The following is a 25,283-nucleotide window of genomic DNA, read 5'->3' as shown; positions in this document are numbered from 1 at the left end:
TTTGTGTACTTTGTTTCATAAGTATATGGACAGGGGACAGTTTTTGTTCTTTTAGTTTTTGTAGCGCAGCTCATCGAAGAAATCAAAAGATTAATGAACACCTGAAGCGCTCCCCCTCCTTTGAGCTTAGCTTCAATATATTTCTTCATAACCTTCATCTCGTTTCAAGTACAACTTTGGGGCTGTGTCCTTTTGTCCTCGCATTCAGATTTGCTCAAATAATGACTGCTTTCATAGTACAGAATACATTAGCTTTATTTTGGGAGTATTTATTTTTTTTGTCTACATGAATCCAGATGAAAACACTAAAGTACTAATAGCCTAAAAAAGTTATATAACAACTCCTATAATTATATATTATATAAATCACCTGACATTGTTACAGGTTTCCAATCAGAAATATTTAGAAGCTGATCTTTGATACATTTTTTTTTTTGGATTTCATTTCCTTTTCTTGTTTTCCTTTGTACGAAATACAACAAGAAATGGATGCTTGGTATTTTCTCCATCTTAAACAAGCTTTCTACAAATGAAAATCTGTTATTTGTACAACTGTGGTGGCTCGAATTAGTCCCAAACCAGCTTGCATCTGTTCCAACTAATTTGCATCTCCACTGGGCAGATTAAAAAGAGCGTTTCAAGAATGTTTATAAAGAGCCGTCGAGTCAGTGGGCTGGTGTTGGTGGTGGTGTCCCAGGTGCAGTCGCACTTGTCGGGCACAGCCCCCCGGCCCGTCTCCCCCGGTGCCCGTTCTTCCGACAGCTGCTGCATCCCCAGAGCTAATGGTCTATTAATACTTTAGCTAATTTGATCAATCAATTCACATTTACTCTGTCTCGAGCTGCCATGGAAAGGCTTTGATTAAAAGGCACATGGCCACCAGCACGATTTACACACACATTGTACCCCTGAGAATAAGTCTGTGTGTGCTAGGACTACCACATGGCCCCAAAGCTGTGCTCGTATATTTGGTATAACACTAATGCCAGAGCCAACATGGGCTGAATAATAATTGCCAGCTCTTTACTCGGGAGTGGAAATGAATCCATGGGCCTTCCTCGGACCTCACAATCAGTCTCTTTGATCAGTCTTGGGGAAATATAGATTAGTAGAGGTTGCTGCAGTGTTATTAATCTGCTCTCCTTGTATGTGAGAAATAATCATGCTATTTGTTTGACACGAAAGATCTGACTGAGTGCTGGATCTGTAGCCAGAGAGAGTTGCAATACACACATGAGCCTCAGGATGGTAGTAGTGTATAGGTAGTTTTTTTTTTTTTTGGTCCATAATGTTTCAGTAATAATATACGCTGCATCTGAAAGCCTTATAAGGTGTAAGTTTTATTTGATGTCTGAATCAACTCTTGACCTGGCCAAATCCCCCCCCCCCTCCTGAATTCCAACGCATATGAACTGTTTGAAAATTCTTAGTGTTGATCTGCTTGACTCCAGCAGTCTGAAAGTCTGAATTAGACATCGTCCATGTTGTCGTGTCATTGTCTATCCACTTGTTTAATCGATGAAAATTTATTTTAGCTCTTAGAAGCATTTCACAGTCAGTTACCTTGGCTGTGTTTGTAAATCTTAGTGTTGGTTGTCAGATTTTTCGCCGGTTCCTCGAGGCCCCGTTTGTGTGTAAGCCCAGTACGTCTGCAGTGTTTGCCCTCACTTAACCAATCCTTTGTGACTTGCTTCTGTTTATGCACCAGTGCAGCTTTCTCATTTCACATTACCCTTACTACATTGCCATCTGGAATAATGAACCCACTGCCTGCCTGTGTGTGTGTTTGTGTGTGTGTGTGCTTGTGACTATTGCTTTAGACAGCAGAACCACAGGAAGTTCATCCAAGCAGCATGCTCTCCAGGTTTAATTTTCTCATCCATGTCGCAACTAGCTCACAAAGTACACTTGATCTGAAGCACCGAAGCCTCAGCACTGTTTGCATTTTATGCCTCTGGAATCTGTTCCAGGACTAGTTAATGTGATATTTGGGGTCAGAAGGAGTTTAAAAAAAGTTACTGCAGGCCCATGTAAACAAAGCTTTAAAAACATGACACATTTCTGCTTTGTTGCTGAAGGCAGATTGTTTTTCGCTCTGCAGCCAGGTATTACTAGGCCACTCAAGCATCACTTGTTGTGTCGCATCTTCTTTTTTACCTTTCAGGAAATCGACGAAGCCTGCAAGCGGATCAAACGGGAAATCGACGACCTCGGCCCCGAAGTGGGCGATATCAAAATCATCCCCCTCTACTCCACGCTACCACCACAGCAGCAGCAAAGGATTTTCGAGCCACCGCCGCCTCGCAAGCCTAGCGGGGCCATCGGTAGAAAGGTAAAATATTTAGATATAAAAATTTTAAAACAATGTTCTTGATCGTTCGTTGCTAATGAGAATGAGACGGAGAGGATGGAAACGGCATGAGAACCTCTCAGAATGCCGAGTGGTGCTAGGACGTCATTAAAGTCTCGTCCTTGCCTCAAGCTTTGGTGCAGCATTGACTCACAGCATATGTTGTTTTTTTTTGTTTTTTTTTCCTTCTTTTCTTTTTTCCCCCCCTTTTAAATCAGCATGTGATCCTCTTCTCTAAAATAGCTCAGTATTACTCATGCAGTCTTAGTCCATGGATCTCGCCGTTGATGGGTTTCACCCCTTACACGATGACCTCCATCATGCTGCTTTGGCTTTTATCCATCCCTGTGGTCTTTTTATTTTTCCATCATAAAATGTTCAACATTTACATTCTTTCCTCGTGTGTATATTTTTAATTCCACACTATTCTCATCCGTCTTTACTTCCGTTATCTGTAATCCGAAGGCGAACGATTCTGTTGCAGTCACCTGTACCGTTTCTTGCAAGTCATTCCACTAGATCAGAGGTCGGCTCCGGAGCCACCTGTGGCTCTTTTATCCCCCTCCTATGGCTCCCTGTGACTTTGTAAAATTAGTAATAAAGTATTAATTGAAATTTATTTTATTGATTTATTATTTTTTTCCAAATGTAGTTCCAAATTTAAAGATTTTGGTGATCTTGTAACATTAAAATAAAACATGTTTAATTTTTCGTCGCTCAAAGTATGCATCAGAACCTCCTATTGCGATGTGCAACACCCGCCGGCACGTGATTTATTGGGCTTTTTGAGCTCGGTTGATAATAATAATAATAATAATAATAATTTATTAAATATGTCTTGATTTTATATCTTGCAGATTACTAGCCGTAATAATATTAAGGATTTCTTGATTTAATTGAAGTTGAAATTGTGAGGTATTAGGTAATCATTGATAATAATGATAGTAAATATATTAATTTGACCGCTGACTGCACACTTCAGTACACACGATCAAAGAGTGATGGCAGGCAGCATTTTGGTTTGCTGCAGGTGGATAATTTAAGTTCGGCTTTTTGTGCCATAAATACAAGGAGGGCTCAAATAGACATTGAATATTTTATTTAAAAAGTAACCTTCAACCCAGCATCTTTTTGTTCAAAATTTTTCTTGTTGCATGCAGAAATACGATTTTGTTTTCTTTGTAGCAGTTCATTGATTTCCTAAGTGCAATATACTATATATATAAGAGAACAATTTATAAGCAATTATTAACAAATTAACAATTATTAACAATTCAGGAATAATGTCATCTTTACTGCTGAAAAGTTGAGGGAGTTTTTGTCGTGTCTATACCATGCTAACAGAACATCTTTTCCACAAAATAACTAAGGCATTTCAACAAAAAACATTATTTTGCAGAAAACACACTGATCAAAATTAGAGAACACTTTTAGATACCTCCCAGTTATTGGTGTTAATCTCGCACCTGGTGCTAATTTCCTTAATTACCTGTCAACCCCTATTTAACTGGCAGCCTAACTTCCAGTTTTACTGACTCTGCAAGATGGTGGGCCGTTCTAAAGTGACTGAAAGCCTGCGGCAGCAAGTTGTCCAGATGAAGACCAAAGGGATGACCTTATCAGCCATAGCAAACAAGTTGGTCGTTCCAAATCTGTGATTTCCAAAAATATTGAATTTTTACAACATCACAAACATATTTAAGTCCCCCAATAAGGCTGGTCGTCCACGGAAGACAAATACAAGAGAGGACAGGATGCTGCGGAGGATTTCAATGGGGAACTGTTCCCACACTGCAGCTGGAATTGCTCGCCAGTTCAGCGAACAGGGTAAGGATCTGTCTCGTCATACAGTGTCTCAACGTTTAAGAGCGTTTGGACTTAAAGCCCACTCTGCAGTGACCACACTTCTCATTAGCAGAAAGAATTAGAAGGCTAGAGTAAGCTTTGCTCAGGAGCATGTTGTGTGGACAGAGGATAACTGGTCCAAAGTTCACTTCAGTGATGAAAGCAAGTTTAATTTATGTGGGCCCGATGAAAAACATTTATGTTCGGCGACAAACTGGAGAAAGACTAAACCCAAAGTGTGTAAAGAAGTCAGTGAAAAGTGGAGGAGGAAGTGTCATGGTTTGGGGCATGTTTTCTGCAGCAGGAGTTGTGCCATTTATACAGCTACATTGCAGATTGAATGCAAATGTTTATCAGAACCTTTAACAACATATGGTTCTTTCCCTGCATTCATCACCCAATCAGCCCGCAGTGTTCATGCATGACAATGCTCCATGTTGCACCTCAAAACTGGTAAAGCAATTCCTTGAAACTGAAAACGTTGAAATAATGACATGGCCTGCTGTCCTGATCACAACCCAATAAAGAACCTCTGAAAAATCCTTGGCGACGGAGTTATGGCCAAGAAACCCACTACGGTCACTTAACTGTGGAGGAGACAAGAAGAAGAGTGGACCAAAATCACACCAGAGCAGTGTGAGAGACTAGTGCTGCCCTGTAGTCGCAGATGTGCTGAAGTCATTCAGAGCCTGTACACTTCTTACTAATAGCTGACTGTTGTAACCTTCAGAAAATTTTGTTGTAATCTTTTTCCATGCTACAGTCATTGTTGTTCTCTAATTTTAATCAGTGTGTTACCTGCAAAATACTTTTTTTGTTGAAATGCCTTAGTTATTTTGTGGAAAAGGTGTTCTGGTAGCATGGTATAGACAGGACAAAAACTCCTTTAACTGTTGAACAGTTAAGATGGCAGTCATTTGACATTTTAGATGTCATATATATATATATATATGTGTGTGTGTAAAACGAGACAAAGAAATTAACGAAACATCTGGAGTCGTGAGTGACACTGTGTAACAAAAAGGACACGTGTCAGAACTTGTGAATAACATGCACGTACATGTAAACTTTGCATATGTAGTTTTTTAGCTTTATGCTATGTATAAAATAAATAGTGTTGTCTTCATTTTAAATGTCAGAAGGGTTTTTGTGGCTCCCAGTGTTTTTCTTTTCTGTGGGAAACGTGTCTGAATGGCTTTTTAAATGTTCGAGGTTGCTGACCCCTTGACTTAGATGATATTGATTTTAATACGTATTTAATTGTTTTTCAATTATTTTCACCCTTCCTCAACTATATTGTTGGTCTTGAATTCTGTTTTCGCAGCTTCTTTTGGATGTCTATATTAAATCAATCTGCTACCCCGGAGTGTATTGCCACACACGTACACGCGCGCGCACACACCCTCTCTGTCTCCTTCTTCTGCTCTTCTTTGCCTTATGTCATGTCATCTTTTCATCTCCCCCAGCCGTGTCCACGTTTACAGAGGCGCAGAAATTTCCCCTTGTTTGATTGCCTGTAAGCCAGGGCTCTGACTGCTTTAAAAGTTCAAACATTAACCGGTGTTTGCTTAGGCTGTTCAAAGAAATGTTGACATGAAACAGTGACATGGATACACCGCTGCTCACATTGCTCAAGTGGCCCTCGTGGGATGCAAAAGCCACTCCATCTTAACTGGAATATGGGAAGGGAAGGAGGAAGGGCACTTGTTGATGAAGCATTTGGCAGAACCGGGATGCCAGCAGTGTTGTAAATTGGCGCAGTCATAAACGGTCCCTTCCTTGGCCCATAAACCCAGACTCGGGCTTTGGGATGACAGCAGTTCCACCCACACCCTGGCGATTTCTTAAAGGTGTCTTGACTAGCCTTGTGGCATTTTTTTTTTTTTTTTCTTCTTCTTTTTTTTTTTTTTTTTTCTTTCTCTGCATCCTACCTCATCTGTCCCCGGTTGCATAGAGATGAGCTCAAATTACCTTGTTAAAGTGTCATCTTGTCAGACCCTCTGGCATACGATGCCCACGATGCAAATCAGCCCCCTTTGTTGATAGTTGGAGAGAGAGTATGGATGTTGTCTGTAGAGCACCTGCGAAGGAGCCTAGTGAACAGTTCTGTTCCAAATGCGGCAGATTTTTTTTATGGGCTTGGTGTGCAGTTTCTTTTTTTAAAGCAGTCTAAATTTGTGCAGATCAGCACCAGGAGGATTATATGCACAGGGGTCTGTGGAAATGTCTTTGGTTGAAGTGCAATTGGGGAATAAAAGGACAGGGACATGAGTGCCTGGCGTACATGCGATTTATTTGTTCTACATTCAACTTTTTTCCTAGTTAATTTTTTTTTTTTTTTTTCACGGATGCTGTTTGGCCCAACATGAAGCATATATTCTCAATTTTAAATTGGGTTTAATTTGTCAGTATGGCACTTTCCCTGGTGATGTCAGTGAAGGATGGCTTGAATTAGGCTGTCTCTCTGCCTCTCTTACTGGCTAATAACCCAGAAGTAACATGCCCCTGCGACACTCTAATGATAGTACTGATGAAAAGGCTGCTTAGTTCATTTCTGGGATAGACATACCCGAGCCAAACGACTGTTCTTGGCTTCATAAACATAAAGCAATACAGTTGATGGAATGCGTCCATGTACACAATATGGCCAAAAGTCTGTGGCAGTCAGACCGTTACACTAGTGCGGTTCTTCCCCAAACTCTTGACACGACTGTATAGGATGGTTTTATTTACTGCAGTTCTTTTCACCGAAAGTAAGAGGTAGAAATTCCTTACAGCATAATAATGTCCGTGTGAACAAAGCCATGAAGATGTGCTTTATCAATGGTTGGTATGGGTGAAGCCCGAAGCTCAACCGCACTCACCACTATTGGGATGAATTTGAAGACGAACAGCCTGCCACACTTTCTTAGATACTAATCTCATGGCTGGATCATAACACATTCTTCAGAGAAGATTAGCAGCCAATATAGCGAGGACACTTGGCTATTACAATATATAGCGAGCACAATGTGGCTATTTTCACATTAGGGCCCTGCGATCGTTTCTGAGTGCATTTGACCCTAAAATATGTTTGATTTTAATCAGTGAGAACACGATCACTCTGTGCTCGGGAACCGTGCCCAAGTCTGCTTAAAGAGGACAGCATACTCGGACACGAATCGAATCACATGTGAAAGCCAGTTTTACCTGAGCACGGAAATAGACCATTGTTTAGACATGATTGTCATCATTGAAATCTGTTTTCTCCAAAATCTGTGTGCATAGCACGCGGCAAGCCCCTCCTCCTCCTGACTTGCACAGCAATTGCTGATGAAGTACGAAGGCATGTAAGAGCCTTTTTACAATTAAATTTTTTTTTAAAATTTTAATTCCCCCCAAAACATCCATAATATATTAGGTGAAGCGTGAAAGTTAATGTGCGTGTTCCCTTTTACTTTAGTGTTTAAAAGGCGCTCACAACCCAAATGCATACTGCCACCTGGGTGTGTAAATACGCAAGTTTGCCCGAGAACAGAGGATAAAAAAAAAATGTGAACACTGGCCAGTGGACTATGGAAAGAGGGAGCAAATATTCCTGGGCATGAAGCAAATCAATCGGATCTCATGTGAAAACACCCTCAGTCCAAAATAGAATGTTTAATATGATTTGGGTGATTAATAGTGTTAGCAATCACCATATATATTATCAGGGATATGATTTTTAAATGTCAGATAAAGAACTTTGTGTCTACAGCTATGAGCGTAAAGTATCTCATAGTGTGTACCTTTTCTCTGCCGATAGTTTGCAGACTCTATACAAAATGGCTTTTTCTGATGCGTCTTTCGTCCATGCAGTAAAACGGATAGCCGTGAAGACAAGAAAACACGTGTGTTTAGGTTTCATAGTGAGCATAGTTACAGCAGACAGGTTGTTTATTAGTTGTTTTTTTTTTCTTTCATGTAACAGTCATGGTTTCGTGTTCTGCCCCTGTTAACAGGTAATTGAACCAAAAACTAAAGACTAAATGCTATTGCTTATGTCTGGTAGCTTCTAAAGCCTACTATTCTGTAAAAATTCAATAGTGATTGTGGTTTGTGGACATGTAACCACTATCGAACCATTGTTAGTTGATGAAATAAAGCTAGGAGACCTTTACTGAGATTGCTTATTCTACATCCCACTTTTAAAATTTTTTTGCTCTGAATTCCAGTTTTTGTAACCTTTTGGTATCTTGACGGTAGGTTGAAAAGACAAAAGGTTGCCAAAGTAATTTGTTTTAAACTCCCCCCCCCCTTTTTTTTTTGAAGATTGATGGAGGGTTGGATAGGGCAGAGGAGCTGATCTGGAGAATTTTGGAACATTTAGATTGAAGCCACTCAAGTAAGATATCGCACATCTTGGCCTTATGCGCTTAGTGTAAGCCGCATTTGTTCCAGACCTTTTGTATGTGGATCATCGGATCCATGAAGATGCAATTTCTCTACACCCTATGGGTCAAGGATTGTGAATCGGGGTGTGTAATAATTCCGACGCCTTTGATAAGCAATTTATACCGATGCATCCACCTTTTTATATTATTTCCATGCCTACCCTTGCAGAATATTTTAAAGGTATAATGGAGCGCTATTCCGTCAAACCAGGCAAATGCCGCAGCAGATGGTTCCTAGCGTGTTTTATTGATTTCGGTCATCGTTTTGTCCTCCAGACACCAAATCCTCTTTATGAAAATTTACTTAACCAGATCATTACTTGCAATTAATTATTATTATTGCATAGATCGTTAGTTGTTTGGCCAGATCATTAATTCAGCCAACGGAAAAAAATAAATAAAATTTAAAAAACTGTCGGGACTGCGCCGTTTTCTGAAGAAGAGCCGCATTAGCAGTTCTTCATTGTTCTAACAAGAAAGTTCTGCGTGACGAATCCAGTGCAGCCCGAAATGCATCAGCGCTCTTACGGAACGGGAACATCTACCAGCAGGACAGGCTTGCGTGCGAGGAGCTGCTGCTACACACTCTCTCCCTCCCTCTCTCTCTCTCTTCCTTTCCGTCCTGGACACACCTCCTTTTTTTTTTTTCTTTTTCTTTCTTTTTTTTTTCTTTTTTTTTAAAGATTTGTATAAATGCTGATAGAGAAACCCACACATTGGTGTGACTCATCCCTCCTTCACAAACCTTAAACACAATCTACTTGTTAAGGAATCTTTACTTCGCATCTCCCAGACACTTTTCCTGTCTCCTTGTTTGCTTTTTTTATTTTTGTTTTTGTTGTCTGCGTTTGCTCTCTATTAAATTTGAGAAGGAAAATAAGTGTTGCAGCTGCCTTTATTACTTTGATCGGCTGGGTGTAAATCTGCCATCTAATCCCCTGAGCTACCCACCCTGTCTGCAAGCCCTGTTTTGCTGTTTCCAGGTTGAGTTATTTTTCTTTTTTTAGAAACCTGAAGCTGGTTTAACTTTGAATTAGGATTTGCCTTTTCGGCCTCAAAACACCTTCTTAAAGAGAATATGGTTAAATTTTCTTTTATTTCATTAAGGTCTCTAACTTTGTGAAGTTTAGGAGCCTTCCCCCTGTTAGTCAGTGTGACAGATTTTAATTTGGCCGTTTCTGTTTTTGCGCCACGTTGTGTTGTGCACGCTGTGAACGCCTCGGTATGCATGAATCATCTACCTCTGTGTTACTTTGTTTGTCCGATGTGCCAGGCTTCTCTGAAGCAATTTATATCTCAAATCCCTGCTACTGCCAGCCTCTTCTCAGGGCTTTCTTTCTCTTCGCGAACAGATGCTTTGTTGTCTCGCCGTATTAAAGATGCCAGCAGTCTCCAGCTCGGTGTGTTGCTATACCGCAAACAGGGGCTACGTGTTACTTTTAAAAGAGAGCGCTTGAAGGAATCAATGATTGGCAGCGAGCGAGGCCTGGTGTACACTTCTGCGACTCGGTATCAGCAAGCACACCGGGGCATCGTGCAGATGCTTGCACCAACGTCTACTATGAATTTGAGATGTAAACATGAGCGTGTACCTGAGTGCAAGTCACATGGAGGCGCACAAAAGCATAACCTTAAAAATTGGTGAAAAGAAAACTTATTTACTGTATAGAAACCAAGACATTATCTGTGAAGCAGTTTTACATTAAAATCCATTATGCAAAGAATGCTTTAAAAAAAAAAAAAAAAAAGAAGAGGTAAACCATAAAACTGTGTCACCTGTGCCATAAAAAAGGACCTTTTTTCTGATGATTAAATCAGTTTTGTAGTGACGACTACAGCCGTTAAATTCTGCTGTTTATATTCACTCAGGCCACGCTGTTTTTCATATTTGTTTTTTTTCCCCAGCAAATAAATTCATGATTCATAAGATGAAATGCAAGAAAAGAAACCTTAGAGAAACTAATTTGTGCTGTTCATTTATAGCTGTATGAGTTTTTTTTTTTTTTTTATCGGAAACATTATTACATAAGCCACTACAAGCTTGAATAGAGAAAGCATTTTTGACAGTTTAGTTGCGAGACAAGGTATGTACAGTTGGAAATGTATAGCACTTTCACATGATTAACAAAAACAAAATATAGTTTTGTTTTTTGTTTGTTTTTTTAAAGAAGAAAAACAAATGCTCTGCTTACCTATTAAACCTCTTGGTGTCATGATGCATATGTTCACACACACACATGCTGGGTTGCAGAAGTAAAACCCTCTGATGTGGGTTAAATAATTGAAAACGTTGGACGTGGGCAGCTTTGGTGAGAAGGAGCACCAGCTTTACTCAGGCATGTGCTATCCCTTAACAAACAGGAGGGGAATGTGTGTGTGTGGACAGGTCATGGGAGATCACGCCACCTCATTTTGTATTTACAGCGATTGCAAAGAAACAAAAAAAACCGAGATGCCATTTCAGAAAGGGTTTTGAGCTGCATCAAACAAAGAACTATGGAGAATTGAAGTTACTGGAACCCATCAATCTATTATTGCCAGCCTTGTGGAAGAAATGTGGACAGAGCCTTTAACTTTCATGTTCCACAGTGAAAGTTAAGAGCATTTCTATACACACACATAAATGCACAGGATTGGACCGAACAGCTGTTTGGTTATAATTAAAGCACTTGCTAGTGAGACTAATATTAAAAATACATTTTAAAAAATCCTTTAGTCTGTTAGGGAGCAAAAAGATTGAACTTTGGAGTAATGGAAAAAGGTCATGTGGTCTGAGGTTCAGATTGACCCTATTCCAGAGCAATGGGTGCATCAGGGTAAGAAGGGAAGTAGATGAAGCGTTTACCCATCATGCACTGTAGACACATCTGGAAGCAGTGTGATGGTTTGGAGTTCAAGTCTAGACTTTGACATTTTAGACACTTTTAGTCTAGACTGCAACATTAAGTGGCAATAACATGAAGTCAGCTGATGTGGTAATCGATCAGGTTTTTCCCCCCAGATGTCCCACATGTATTTTAAGTTGTGTTGTGCATGCTGTGAATGTTGTGACTTTAAATTGTGAAGGAGTGGTTCTGGAAGCATGAGGAATCATTTTCACACATGAACTGCTAACTTTGTGTGATGTAATCAAAGTCAAAGGTCATTGACTTTTTTTTTTGGTTCGGGCAGTGTACATGGAGGGGAAAACCATGTTTATCAGCAGTGGCACAAGTATCGTCAGCTTTTTAGATGTTGGTTTAAAGCTAATATATTCTTAAAATTCCCAATAGTCTTTGTAGAAGTCAAAGATCTCCACTCCTGTCAGACCACTGTTGGTTCTTTACTTAAAAAAGATGAATAAGTATTAAGCATTTTTCAGCAATACTAACTGAAATGTGTAATGTAGAGATTTGGTCAAGTTGCATGAAGAGTTCAGCAAACGTTCATCTCTTTCTCTGTCTTGTGTTGCTCTTTTACAGGTTGTGGTGTCAACAAACATCGCTGAGACGTCGTTGACCATCGACGGTGTGGTTTTTGTGATCGATCCTGGCTTTGCCAAGCAAAAGGTTAGCGCCCTTCACCTCTCGATGTCACTGTGTAATGTCGTCTCATAATCAGTTTCTGCTATTTGTGAAATTTTCAGATAAATCCAGTGACGGTAGAGACTGAAAAGCTTGTTTGTTATTCTGTTGCCTGTCCTGCTCCAGTCACAGTTTAAAGAGCTCTGCTTGTTCTCTGACATAATCAGTATGTTCTGTCTTCTCTTCTTGCACAGGTGTATAACCCACGCATCAGGGTGGAGTCACTGCTAGTGACGGCGATCAGTAAAGCGTCAGCTCAGCAGAGGGCAGGAAGAGCCGGGCGTACGCGACCGGGTAAATGCTTCCGCCTTTACACAGAGAAGGCGTACAAGACCGAGATGCAGGTAAACAAAGCTGACATTACTTTTGCAAGGGTAGTAATTTTATCATGTTTAATTGCACGCTTGTGACCCAGTTAAATATTTTCTTTCTGTATATTTTTTATATCAGGGTTTTGCCCTCTGTCAGAACTGATATATTTTCTAAACATAATCCAGGTTTTTTTATATGTGGTTCATTATAGAAATGTGTGCATTAATGTTTTTGCATATACAAGGGGCATTCATGCCAACCCAGGACTTTTGATTATGTGGAATAACAGAACTCTTATTTCTTTATTTATAATTTCCTGCTCCACTAATGCACTTATCCCAGCATTTTAATAGTTTTAGGATACCATCAAGGTATCAAGTTTCTGGAGCCATAATTGGACTGCTTGTTTTACATCTGAAACGCTAGCCTCCCAGGAACTCCTTTAACCGCTCAAAACGTGGGGAAATGCCTGGGAGCAAGGTCAGGCCTTTACGTTGGATGTGGCAGTAGCTCCCAGCTGGGTTCCTGTAATGTTCTAGTGGTGTAGTGGGCAGTAGAGATGGATAAAAAAAATGTATACAGTTTTTTTTTTTTCTTTCTGGTAATTGTTTCCACACTGACGCTGGTAAAATATTGTCATTTCTCTGTAATCGTGCAGGGGATGCACTTTACACTGTTCAAAAATTATTTGCCAGGTTTGTTTAGAACTGTAACAAAATCTGACAAAAATGATGTATAATCGAGATATGTCAAATTGGGATACTAAATAGCATTAGAAATCAAATCGGTACCCGAGTATCATGATAATATTGTACAAGACGAATTTGTGCATTGTCCTGCAAAAACAGAACGCATTTAGTGATCAAACCATGCTTTTTTTTTTTTTTTTTTTTTTTTTGTGTTCAGGCGTGAAGCAGGCAAGTTCGATCATGGCTCTGGTGTACTCTACGTCGATAGTGCTGAGGCTCTACTGAAACACTGGAATAAGTGCATTATTATATAGAGAAATTAAAGGAGTTCTTAGTCTAATAACTGTGTTCTTGCACAGTCCTCGAACACCCTGTCCCCCGCAACCCTTAATTTTCTCTCTTAGTGTCCAATTCCTCCCCGTCACTAGGGGGCTCCCACATTAAGGCTACTACTACCGCTCAGTCGGGAGGGCCAGAGACTTTATCACGTGTTTTTTTCGAACCACGTGACGCCAGCCGATCGCATCTTTTTGAACCGCACCGTTGGAGGGGGGGCATAGCTCACTTGGAGGACAGCGCTATCGGCTCCTTATGCTTGCGTGAGCACACAGACGCCCCTGATTGTCTGTAGAGCCGTGATTAATGTGTGAGCGCTAAGTACCCCTCATCCCCGAGAGAGCTCGGACGATCAGTTCTCCTTAGAGCTCCGGCTGTGAGGGGTTACAGCATCACCCGGGAATCGAACTCGCGATCTCTGAATGATGGGATGATCACTTTACCACTGCGCAAGTTGGAGGCCTTTTTTTTTTTTCTTTTTTTGGGGGGGGGGGGGGGAAAAAAATGCCAGTTCATTTACTGTATAGCGCTAGCTATAAAACCTGAATAAATATAATGGTGTGTTGATTTCCCAACTCTATATATAAAAAAAAAAAACAGTAGATGCATTGGCTTTGCTTCATGGACCACTGCCTTATATAATACAACATGCAACAGGCTACTCATTTAATGTAGGCCATGGTCATTTACATTCTAAACACTGAAACCTTCACTTGTGCTGAAACTATTGTTTCTTAATGAGGCGGCAAACCTTCAGAGTACGTGCACTTCCCTTTAATAAATACACATTTTGTTAATAAAATGCACTTTTATTTTCAGAATAATTCAAATGTGGTAATTACACGATGGCCGTTTAACCAAAACGGCCATCGTTAACCTGCCGATGTTTATGCAAACTTTAGCAAAATTATGTACAAGCATTTATGTGCGTCATCATTTACATTTTTCTAAAAGGAAGATCTTGAACGTGCACTGAAGGCGACCGTTATGTCATCATCACTTCAGTCTTGCCAGATGGCTTTTTTTTTTTTTTTTTTTAATTCCACTTTAAATTGATAACTAGCCATACTGAAAATGAGATGTCCTGACAAATGTCTAAGTGAACACAGTTCTTTCTTTTAAACAGGGTAATTCTTCCCTGTCGCGTGGGGCGACAAAGTGAATTTTAAAACATGTTAAATAGCTTCTCAAAGGCACCAGTCTTGACTCTCTTGACACATGCGAACGTGTTAGTGCCTGATGGGAGATCCTGACTAATTCATTCTCTTTTTACTCTTTTCTCTCCCCTTTCTTCCACTCCCTATTCTGACAAGGATAACACGTACCCAGAGATTCTCAGATCAAACCTGGGCTCTGTAGTGTTACAGCTGAAAAAGCTGGGTATTGATGACCTGGTGCATTTCGACTTCATGGACCCCCCAGGTATGTAAAGCGTTTCAGAGAATGCATGGAATAATAGTGCAGATTAATTAACAAATGCATTTCCAGTTTTGAACTAATGCTATCATAAGACTGCTTTTTATTTTAATATTTTTTCAAATTTTAATTGAAGGTTGTTTAAAAAATAAAAATTAAGTCTCGTTATCAAGTCTGGATCTGATTGAATCCAGACTGGTAAAAAAAAATAAAAAAATGTGCATAAATTGCAACTCTCAAGTGTTTGTTACATGTTTGAGATAAACTTGAGGTAGTAGTCATCAGAAAAGTGCTCTACCATATACAACAAATTACTTTCAACAAAATATTTTTATTTAATGTTTATTAATTTTACATTTGACAGATCCAATCTATAAACCCCACCCTACATGTACTTCTAGTGAAGTGTAAGGCAAAGTACAAAAAAAAAAAAAGACTACAATTTTTCATCACAACTTGTGATGAATGTAGTGAACCGAATTTACGTCAAACCCAGATAGCACAGATCATTTATAAGATCATGTGCTTAATGACTGCTTTAGGTTGCTTTTCTGGTGACAATAATAATCTTGTTGCTACATCATTCTCATATTCTTATAGCGGTAAAAATTTGCACATTTTAAAACTAATGATAACTTTGGTTCTTTTTGACATTTTCGGAAACCCAAATGGCACAGTTTGATGTCTGAAGCCTCCCACACATCGACGGGACTCCTGTATAAGCAGTTTTTATTTATTCATTTTAATAATCGGTCGTTTGCCAGTGATGTTTTGGCAGCACAGATCTGGGCTGCTTGAGCTTTTTATTAGCTCTTTCATTTACTGCATTTACTGCCTCTCAGTACACCGTTTTTGTGGTAGCAGGATGAACGGGTACAGAAGCAGTACAGCGAGAGGGAACTGTCTGCTACTAGTTAATCGATCGCCAACTGCATTGTTTTCCCAGTCAGATGTTTAAAAATTGGTGCACAAATATACTTATATCTTCTAAAATAAGGAGATGACCGTGTTCAGCTATAGTGTACAATAAAGTAAAGCGTTCTTCCAAAACACTGACAGGAAAAAGCACCGGACATGGAGAGTCAAAACATAACTTCAAGACTTGAAAGTTTTTTACTTATTTTTATTTTTTGTGTGGAACGTGATGCATCATCCAGTGCACCCTTGTTTTTTTTAGTGCTTGTAAAATCTCATCTCTGAGAGAGGAAGCCATGAGGAATGTGGGCCACCCAATCACATCACCGTATAATGTACATTTAAAGATATAGGTCTACTTTCCCGAGGGATCTTGACCGTTCTGAGTAGGAACTGATGGTACAGTTTTGCTGCTAGCGCCGCTGTTAATTCTTCATGATATAATCAGACATGAAATTGGGGTGACTGGACATTCCTGTCTGGGTTGAATTAATCTCATTGGGTTCGGCACGTGCGCCTTGGGCTGAAATCAAGCCAGAAACTCCTCTTACACTTAAATGTCCTTGTCTGTCTAAGCCATGTACGAACTGACCATGCTTGTTTAGGCAATGTAAAGGTTTTGTTGTAAATATGATTTTTCCTGTTACATTTTGACCCTGGATTCCTTATATGTATGAATTGTACCACATCTTTCTTTTCATTGGGTAAACAGTATCTTGCTTTGTCGCTCTTAAATCAAGGTTCCTTTTGCGATACCAGGGAAATTGCAAATTTTCTACCGTTCGATATCGCCAAAGTGAACTGTTTGCTAAGTGTTCCTCACTGCTCCTGCTTTATGTTTGATCTCTTTTCGATTTGGCCTTGGGTTAGTGTATCGGCACCTTTTGAGGGTATAGCAGTCAGTAGTTCATTGATGATGAAGGCATGCGGTTTGTTACTTTTTTACCCACCCAACTTCACACTATGGTTTCCATCCTTGATGCTTTTTTTTTTTTTTTTTTTTCTTCCCCTCTCCCATGAAAGTATAATAACTGAGCATGCTTTCACCATGTGTAGGAAGAAAAAGTATGTTTGGTCTAAGCGATCAATACAAAGTCTTAACTAACCAACAGCTGCCTTTTAAGAAATAAATCTTTCCTGACTGCCTGTAGACTCTTGTTTTTCTTTTCTCCACTGCCAATTTTCACTTAACATGCAGCTGATTGTTAGGCTCAGCTTCTATAGAGCTAAAGGTCAGTAATTGAATTTTGTTTTGTGTGTGTCGCATATAGTATAATGTGTTACTAGTCATACGACAGCTTTAGTATAACAGGCTACTGTGTTGGCATTACATCTATTTAATATATCCATCTTATATCTCAGGCTTTTATCACAGACACCCATCACAACTCGCATTTTTCAATGATCGTGATTGGTTATCACGATACCCAGGTCCCGATTTGATTAACATTGCGATTCTATAAGTATCACAATTTTCTATATTACATTTTCTCCTATTTTGTTTCAATTTTACATTAAGAAAAAAAAAATTCTATCTATCTTTTTACTAGGCAGCGCAGTTATGTTCCTGTTATGTCATCTGGCATAATTATTGTTAAACAAATCTAACAAATACTTCACTACAACTCGGGATGAACCGGTTTAAATAGTTCAGAATGCACCACATCAAGGATTATAAAGAACCTGTGACATTTTATTGTCTCAAATGTCTCTAAAATCTTAAAACTCAACATGACTGCGAGCATGTGGGTGCACTCAGTGTTTTAACACCTCTGTAAGCATGTGTAACCAGTGGGTTTGAGACAAATTTTGTCGAAGATTTTTTGGGGAAAAAACCCCCCAGCAGATCAGAAATTTTTAACACACACGAGCTTTGATAATGTAATCCCATTAAAAAATGCGTTTCTGTTGCGCTGTTGGGAAGCTTCTGCGCTCTGTACAGAATTGTTTCTATCTGGGGCTAATCGGCCAATCAAACCGAATTCGAGCCAATTCTGGTCAGTGGACGATTGTCTACCATCTCTATTATAAATAGAAAAATAGTGATTAGTGAGTTCACTCAGTTTAACGCAGTACAATAGAGTACTTGTAAAATAGTAGAGTACATATTTGTACAGCCAAATCGCCTTTCTTCATTTTGTTCTTATCTTATTTTCTACAGATAAGGTTTTGCTATTTTTTTTATTATTATTCTTATTTTAATCCATAATTTATTCCGAATTAGTAATCTTGTTTAAGGTAACGGACGGCCGTATAAGCATTTCACTGCATGTCGTACTGCGTATGTGACCAATTAAATTTTAATTTGAGTATGGGAGCTATCTTTTTTTTTTTTTTTTTTTTTTTTTTTCCAGTGCAGTGTGTTATGGAGTCTGATGATAAGGTGTTTGAGGAAAGGTTCTTCACTGGAATAATGTGAAGATTTAGTATTAGTCTGGTTTATTTACAGTTCCTACACACAGACAACTATCTGACACTTTAGAGGGCGTTGGTTTTAAAAAAAAAAAAAAAAAAAAAAAAAAAAAATTTAAATATTAATGAGCCACTTGCGATGGGATGTTAGTTTAACAAAGCTTAGCCACCACTGTTAGATTGCCAGGTATCCACCAGACGTTATATTTTACATCTTTTCTTCTTGCCAGCTCCCGAGACTCTGATGCGTGCTCTGGAGCTGTTAAACTACCTGGCAGCGCTGAATGATGACGGAGACCTGACCGAGCTGGGCTCCATGATGGCAGAGTTCCCTCTGGACCCTCAGCTGGCTAAGATGGTCATCGCCAGCTGCGAATACAACTGCTCCAACGAGATCCTTTCAATCACCGCTATGTTATCAGGTAATACACACTCAACTCAGTGTGGGTTAGATGTAGTGGACATTGTTTTTCCACCTGTCCCATTTGGACAAAGTGTTTGGTGTTTTGGGTGAAGAGCTTTCTGGAGATTCTAATATTTTGCTTTCTGAAATTGAGCACGATTGTATTTGCCCAATTTGCAGATTTACTCAGTTAAATCATAATTTTTTGTTATACAAGTCTTGAATAATATATGTAGAGAAATGGTTTGTGGATTGTGTGTGCTGCTGTAGCATGTAGACGGTAAGATTGTCCAGTTCCTGATGAGATGATTGCAGGGTGTGTTGAGTGGAGGGGTGGGGGAGAGCAGGGAAATTGAGACAAAGGCTTTAGGTGAGCGCTTGTAAAATCCTGTATGCATTTTGCGAAAATGATTTACTATTTGGATCCGGAAAAGTAATTCAGAGTTTGATCCAAATTGAGATTACGAGAAGTAATTGAGAGTACAAGATTCAAGTTTTTTTTTCCCCCTCGAGACTAAGCCTTGCTGATTATACTGCAGACAAGCCGGAGCGGTTTTTGCGCTCCTCTTTGGTGAACGACTAACTTGCCCTGACCGGGATGGTTCCGGAGACGTTTGTAAGAAGCTGTGCTTTATGTGCCGCAGCGTAAGCCTCTGGAACGTCCCACATTAAAGCAGACAGAAGTGGCGCGTGCCCTCTCTCCCTCCCCCTCCATGTAGCATAGCCTGAGCCATGCTCTAGCCTCTCAACTAGGCCTTGTGTCCTGTTTAAACGCGTGACTCATGCCTATGGGCGGCTATGTTGGGGCCCATACCAACCTTGTTTAGTCCCACAGTGCTTTGTGCGTCCCACCGAGGCCAAGAAGGCGGCTGATGAGGCCAAGATGAGGTTTGCCCACATCGACGGAGACCATCTCACCCTGCTCAACGTTTATCACGCCTTCAAACAAAGTACGTACCACACCACACAAACTAATAAACTTTAGCTCAGTAAGTGTTGAAAAAAGCAGCATTGAGGCATTTTACTAGAGTAAACAATTAAAAGTAATCCGTAGTAAATAATTTGGTTCTTGGTTTTGTTTCCATATTGTATTTTGACAATATCAGCAGTGACTGTTTAGATTTTTTAGGTCACTTGGAATAAGAGACTTAATTATAACTGTTGTATTTTTTTTCTTTTCTTTTTTTCCTGCCCCTCTCAGACCACGAGTCAGTTCAATGGTGCTACGATAACTTTGTGAACTACCGCTCGCTGATGTCGGCAGATAACGTGCGGCAGCAGCTGTCGCGCATCATGGACCGCTTTAACCTGCCGCGGCGCAGCACCGAGTTCACCAGTCGCGATTACTACATCAATATCCGCCGTGCACTGGTCACCGGCTTCTTCATGCAGGTGGGTGGGGTTTGAGTGAGTGAATGTGTTAGTGCTAATGCACGTTGAGGTGCCTTGAATTAGCTTCGACTGCCGATTACTGACCTTTTTTTTGAAAATAATCCGTTTCTGTTTGTATTTAAAAATAATAGTGACAATAACATTAAAAATGTATAATTGTGTTAGCAGCATAATTAATTAATGCCAATGAGAGGTGGCTTTGAGTTCTTAGACAAATATTCCGGCATGAATCGACTCGACAGCTTGTTGTTTTCAATCAACAGATAATAATTAGATCCATTATAATTTTTTAATATTCATACTTTGAGTACATTTCTTTTTCTCCTTTAGGATTACAATGAAAAAGTTTGAGTTTACTGAGTAATGTATAGTTTCAAACGCTGCTACAAGGCCACAGTCATTCAGGCCTGCCATTATAATGGATAGCTCTCTTTCAAAGTGTAAGCATTTAAGCATATAATCAGAAATCAATTTAGTTTTTTGGCCTGCTGAAGGAAAATAAATGGCATTTTTAATGGGCCTGTCTCCAGAAGGGGCGCCTGAAACAAGTGACCTGACTAGTTAAATTACTCCATTAATATCAAAATATTTGTCAACATTAACCTTTACTGGCAAGACAAACTTGTGCCTTGGTGTAGGAATTACAGGGCGTTCTGTCGCTGATGTCTTTGTTTGCAGTGAGATTTTATTGAGACAGATCACCCCGTTTAATCTGCACATTCTTCTCTGAATATTTAATTGGCTCGCGTGTGTGTGTGTGAGAGAGAGAGAGAGCATGAATGTGTGCGCATACATGAGAGCGGCAGATTTATTTGTTAATTTGCTGCTGTTGTGTTATCAGGTCGCCCACCTGGAGCGAACTGGGCACTATTTGACAGTGAAGGACAACCAGGTGGTCCAGCTGCACCCGTCCACTGTGCTGGACCACAAGCCCGAGTGGGTCCTGTATAACGAGTTTGTGCTGACCACCAAGAACTACATCCGCACCTGTACAGATATCAAACCTGAGTGGTAAGCTAAAAATCCCCAGTGCTTGTGTTTCGTGCCTGTAAATGTGTCGTTTGTGAATTTGAGCTTACAAGAAAGAAAGTAACGAGCTGTGGTGCAAAAGTTATCCCTACATTCACACTAGCAGGTGAACAAGTAGCTCAGGGTGAGTCAAAAATGATCCGCATTACAGTTGTATTCAAACTTTAGTCCTGCACTTTCTTGTCAGCGTTGTTTTTTCGTTTAAAGTCTGCCGTCTCCCCGGGATTCGCTGTGCAGGTGTGAGCATGTTGCATCGGTTTATGGATTCAATGGATTGCCCCACTTGTTATTTGCAAGAAAGAAGAGCAGCGTGCAGTAATTATTTTTTCTGCTCTGACTGTGTACCTGGTGCCAGGACAACTCACGGAAGAGCATAAACATAAGCATTTGGAAATCTGTGGATAAGTTTCTTAATGGGAGTCATTACCGGTGACGAGACATGGATTTATCCCCATGAGCATGGAATAGAAACAAATTCTGTGACCATGAAAAAGCGTAATTCAAAATTGATGCTTACAGTTTTCTGGGATTCTCAAGGGCCAGTATTGGAACATTATCATTACAGTGAGATGTTAAAGAGCTGAAGGCTGAACTTCAGGTTAATCGCAGAGGAACTTTATCCAAAGGTGTCGGGATCTTGCATGAAGATGCATGTCTGCACATTTCTGCCCACACTGATGACACTCTGCAAAAATCTTAGTTTTGAGGATTTAGTGTCCTCCCTGATCTTGATCCATTGGCCCTTCACCTGTTTTTTCCCCTGAAAACAGCTCTATCAGGACGACGATTCACTTGTGATGAAGAATTGAAGGTAGTTGTGCATTTATGACTCACGGCTCAGTCTAGAATATTTTCAACGAGGGAATATGAAAGCTTGTTGACGGTGTATTGAGAAGCAAATGTTTAAAAAAATATGTCTTTTCTAAAAGTTAAATCAACATAAATTCGACAGAAAAGGGGCGGATAATTTTGGACTCGCCCTCGTATTCATTGAATGTGTCGTGGCTGGTTTAAGGGAAAAGTTATAAGAGCCAAAATGCAACCTACTTCAAACTCTTCTGTGTATCACCACTTTTGAGAAGAAAATGTACTTTTGCATCCTCAGCTTTGTACTAGTTTCTTTAAGAAATGTCAGACCACACAGACTATAGAATTGGTCCAAAGAGCCAGTTCTTTTAGCTTGGTCTTGCATCCTACAATATTTTCATAATTTAAATGTTGCTCGTTATTCTTATGCTTTAGTGCTTGCCGCTGTTTCTGAAAACATGCATGTACCTAGAAAATGAATGGTCACTTGTCTTATTGATGTGTCCTATTGGTACTAATTTGATGAGTCAACTTTATAGCCAGTTAGCTTTGCTCAACTTTACTAGATGATGCAGCACAAGAGCAAAGTTTTGTATTAGCTAAGAGAAAATGTACATAAACAATGTGTATAATGGAAACGTGCATTTCTACACCACACTAACCAATGCAATTGTCTTCCAGGCTGGTCAAAATTGCTCCACAGTACTACGAGATGGGCAACTTCCCTCAGTGTGAAGCCAAGCGGCAGTTGGAGCGCATCGTCGCTAAACTCCAAACCAAGGAATACACTCAATACTAAATGCCCTGGATGGTTTAAAGGACTATATGAAATCTAACCTGCAGCTCTTCATGAGGTTTCTTCTCTCAACTCTGAAAGTTGTACCTTGTCATCTTGTCAACATTTAGATTGTCACTTGTTTTTTGTTTTTTTCCCCTTCTTTGTTTCTGTTTGTCGTTAAAATTATTTTTATAAGGATATTTTCTTGCTTCCATCTCTTTGGCCACGTGTGATTATTACACAGTGTTCACTGTAGACACAAACGATCGTTTGGATTGGGAGTGAATGCTCAACAGAGAGACAGACATCGACCATTTTTATGCATGATCATTCATGTGGATGTTGACATTCCTTATAGACGTTGCAAACTTTTACTGAAATGTAACCGAGTAGACAAGTACTTGTTTATTCTGTTAAGGAAAATTTTGAATTCAATAAAAAAATATTGATATTAGTTGTGGATCACCTCAGATTCAGACTATGCTTTGGTTGTACTGCTTGTTGTGTTTTGATTTAAGCAAGATCAACATTTATATAATGTAAGAATGGCTCAGTTATGGGTCCTATTACATGTGAACTGTAAGGATTCCCTTTACCCTTAATATTGACCACTGACTAATAAAAGCTGATGAGTAACACTGTTTCAGGAGTGCTACAGTTGACGTATCAGTCTAATCTGAGTTGTGTTACTGCTTCTACGATGTGACCAGGTGTGCCCTCATGCTGCCTCCACAAAGCCATGGGTCACTTTTCTTGTCTATTTATAGCAGGAGAAACAGTGGCGTTAATGGGTAGAGGTGAGATTAATTAATTCAGGGAACTAAAATGGAAGACCCTCAGTGGTCATTTTTTTCCATGAGCCCATAGTACTAGAAGCGCCTTTTCCTTTTTCATAAGGGACAAATTTCCCTTATGTACACCCTAAATTAAAATTGGACTTACTTTTTCTTTCATATTCAATTACATTTCACAAAATTGTGATTTAAAGGCCTGTTCTTTATTAAGTGGCCTGGATTCCTTTTCTTCCATTGTGGTGCCTATGACAAAGGCCTATAGATAACGTTTCGGTTTTATCATGTCAGATGGTTGGGACGGGGGAAAGATTGCAGACTGGGTGTAATTGCATCTGCTTGGGCAGGTTGGTGGCTCTCTATTGTGGAGATTCTTGAAAAGCTTCATTATCTGGGTCAGCTCCTCAGACGAAAGGGAACAAATTATTCAGACTGCGAAGTGAGTTGTGGGTCTTCTCCGAAGTTTAAGGTACTTAAAGACTTGGGACATCACAGATTTTATTTTATTTTTTTTGTAGGGGCCACTTTGACATCTAACGGGTTTGCACTGATGTGATCTCAATCTTTTTCTTGTGCCCAGGTTTGTTGTGGTGGAGTCTGGTGCGTTCCTGCCGAAAGCACTGGACTGATCTGGCACCTTAAAAAAACAACAAAATAAAACAGACTTTTACCTCTGCACATTTTTCAGAGTAATATGCATCTACAACTGCTTTTGATGCTTTCTCCAGCAGTCTCATGCACACCACGTTCCAGTTTTCAGCGAATACCCTCCAACTTGTTTCTCTTCAATTGTTGGGTTTCTTAGAATCCTAGTGGAAGCACCAGACATAATCCATCTCAATGCTTTGCCCCGCTAGCCTGAGATTATGGCATTTACTGCTGCATCCCTGTGTTTATGCACCACCTCGACTAGGAGAGTGCACATTTAATCACGACACCCAGGGGTTCTTTTTGTTAATCCATTAGACGCAGATAAAACACCAAACCCGTTTTCTTACCTATGGCATTATACGCAGTGGCAGTATGGATGAGCTTTATGCAAAAAGACACACGATGAAGGCACAGTAACTTCAAAAGCACCCTAAGTTAGCGTGTGCCCCCAGTTTCAAAGGCACGTCGTCAGGAGAGCAGAAACACTGTTGCTTAGCTCTTTGGTGAACAGAAGCGAGGGAGGGGGAAGATGCAGTGCTTCATACTGTGGGAGTTCACATCAGGGCTACTGAATGCAATATTCAAAAGAGAGAGATTAGCATGTGTTTTGATGTTTGTAGACTGTTGGAGAGAAAGCTCTTAGCCCCAAATTTCTAAATAGATATTTTTTCCCCCTCATCCTTAAATGCACATCCATGAAAATGTGCTTAGAAACAAGCATTTTAAAAGGCAACAGAAAACACATTAGATTGTGCTGACTGGGAAATTGTGTAGGATTGATTGGTAAGCATCATTCTACAATCACAATGATATAATTACCAAATGCACAATAATGAAAGCATAGTTAATGTATATAATATAAAAATTGCTCACACTGAAACATAAACTGTCTGGCTTAGTCTCACAAACTAAAATTTTATTGGACAGCCTTTTGCTTTGATCACAGCTGCATAAAGTCTTCTCCAGCACATCCCGAAGATTCTCAGTGTAAATGAGGTCTGGACGGTGGTGGCCAATCCATGTGTGAAAATGATGTCTCATGCTCCCTGAACCATTCTTTTACAATTTGAGCCGGATAAATCCTGGCATCATCACGAAAAACAATCCATTAAAACCTGGTCATTTGATATATTTAGCTCATCAGCTGATCTCATTTTTTGGGGACAGAACGTTGCTGAACTT

At 39.8% G+C, this 25,283-nt stretch overlaps 1 protein-coding gene across 2 annotated transcripts in view; it reads left to right on the top strand.

Moving 5' to 3' along the window:
• The window catches only part of dhx15 (DEAH (Asp-Glu-Ala-His) box helicase 15), a 33,308-nt gene extending 10,195 nt beyond the window's left edge, over positions 1 to 23,113 (top strand). For both annotated transcript variants that reach the window (XM_053495594.1, XM_053495593.1), the window contains exons 6-14: positions 2,165 to 2,332; positions 12,069 to 12,155; positions 12,365 to 12,514; positions 14,821 to 14,929; positions 18,481 to 18,672; positions 19,481 to 19,603; positions 19,855 to 20,045; positions 20,887 to 21,056; positions 22,563 to 23,113. In XM_053495594.1, the coding sequence (XP_053351569.1) occupies positions 2,165 to 2,332; positions 12,069 to 12,155; positions 12,365 to 12,514; positions 14,821 to 14,929; positions 18,481 to 18,672; positions 19,481 to 19,603; positions 19,855 to 20,045; positions 20,887 to 21,056; positions 22,563 to 22,680 (1,308 nt within the window). In that variant the 3' untranslated portion in view covers positions 22,681 to 23,113. The remainder of the gene's footprint in view (positions 1 to 2,164; positions 2,333 to 12,068; positions 12,156 to 12,364; positions 12,515 to 14,820; positions 14,930 to 18,480; positions 18,673 to 19,480; positions 19,604 to 19,854; positions 20,046 to 20,886; positions 21,057 to 22,562) is intronic.
• Positions 23,114 to 25,283: the final 2,170 nt, after the last annotated feature.

The sequence above is a fragment of the Clarias gariepinus genome, chromosome 1, assembly GCF_024256425.1.
Source record: "Clarias gariepinus isolate MV-2021 ecotype Netherlands chromosome 1, CGAR_prim_01v2, whole genome shotgun sequence".
NCBI lineage: Eukaryota > Metazoa > Chordata > Actinopteri > Siluriformes > Clariidae > Clarias > Clarias gariepinus.
This window is presented reverse-complemented; position numbering and strand designations above follow the sequence as displayed.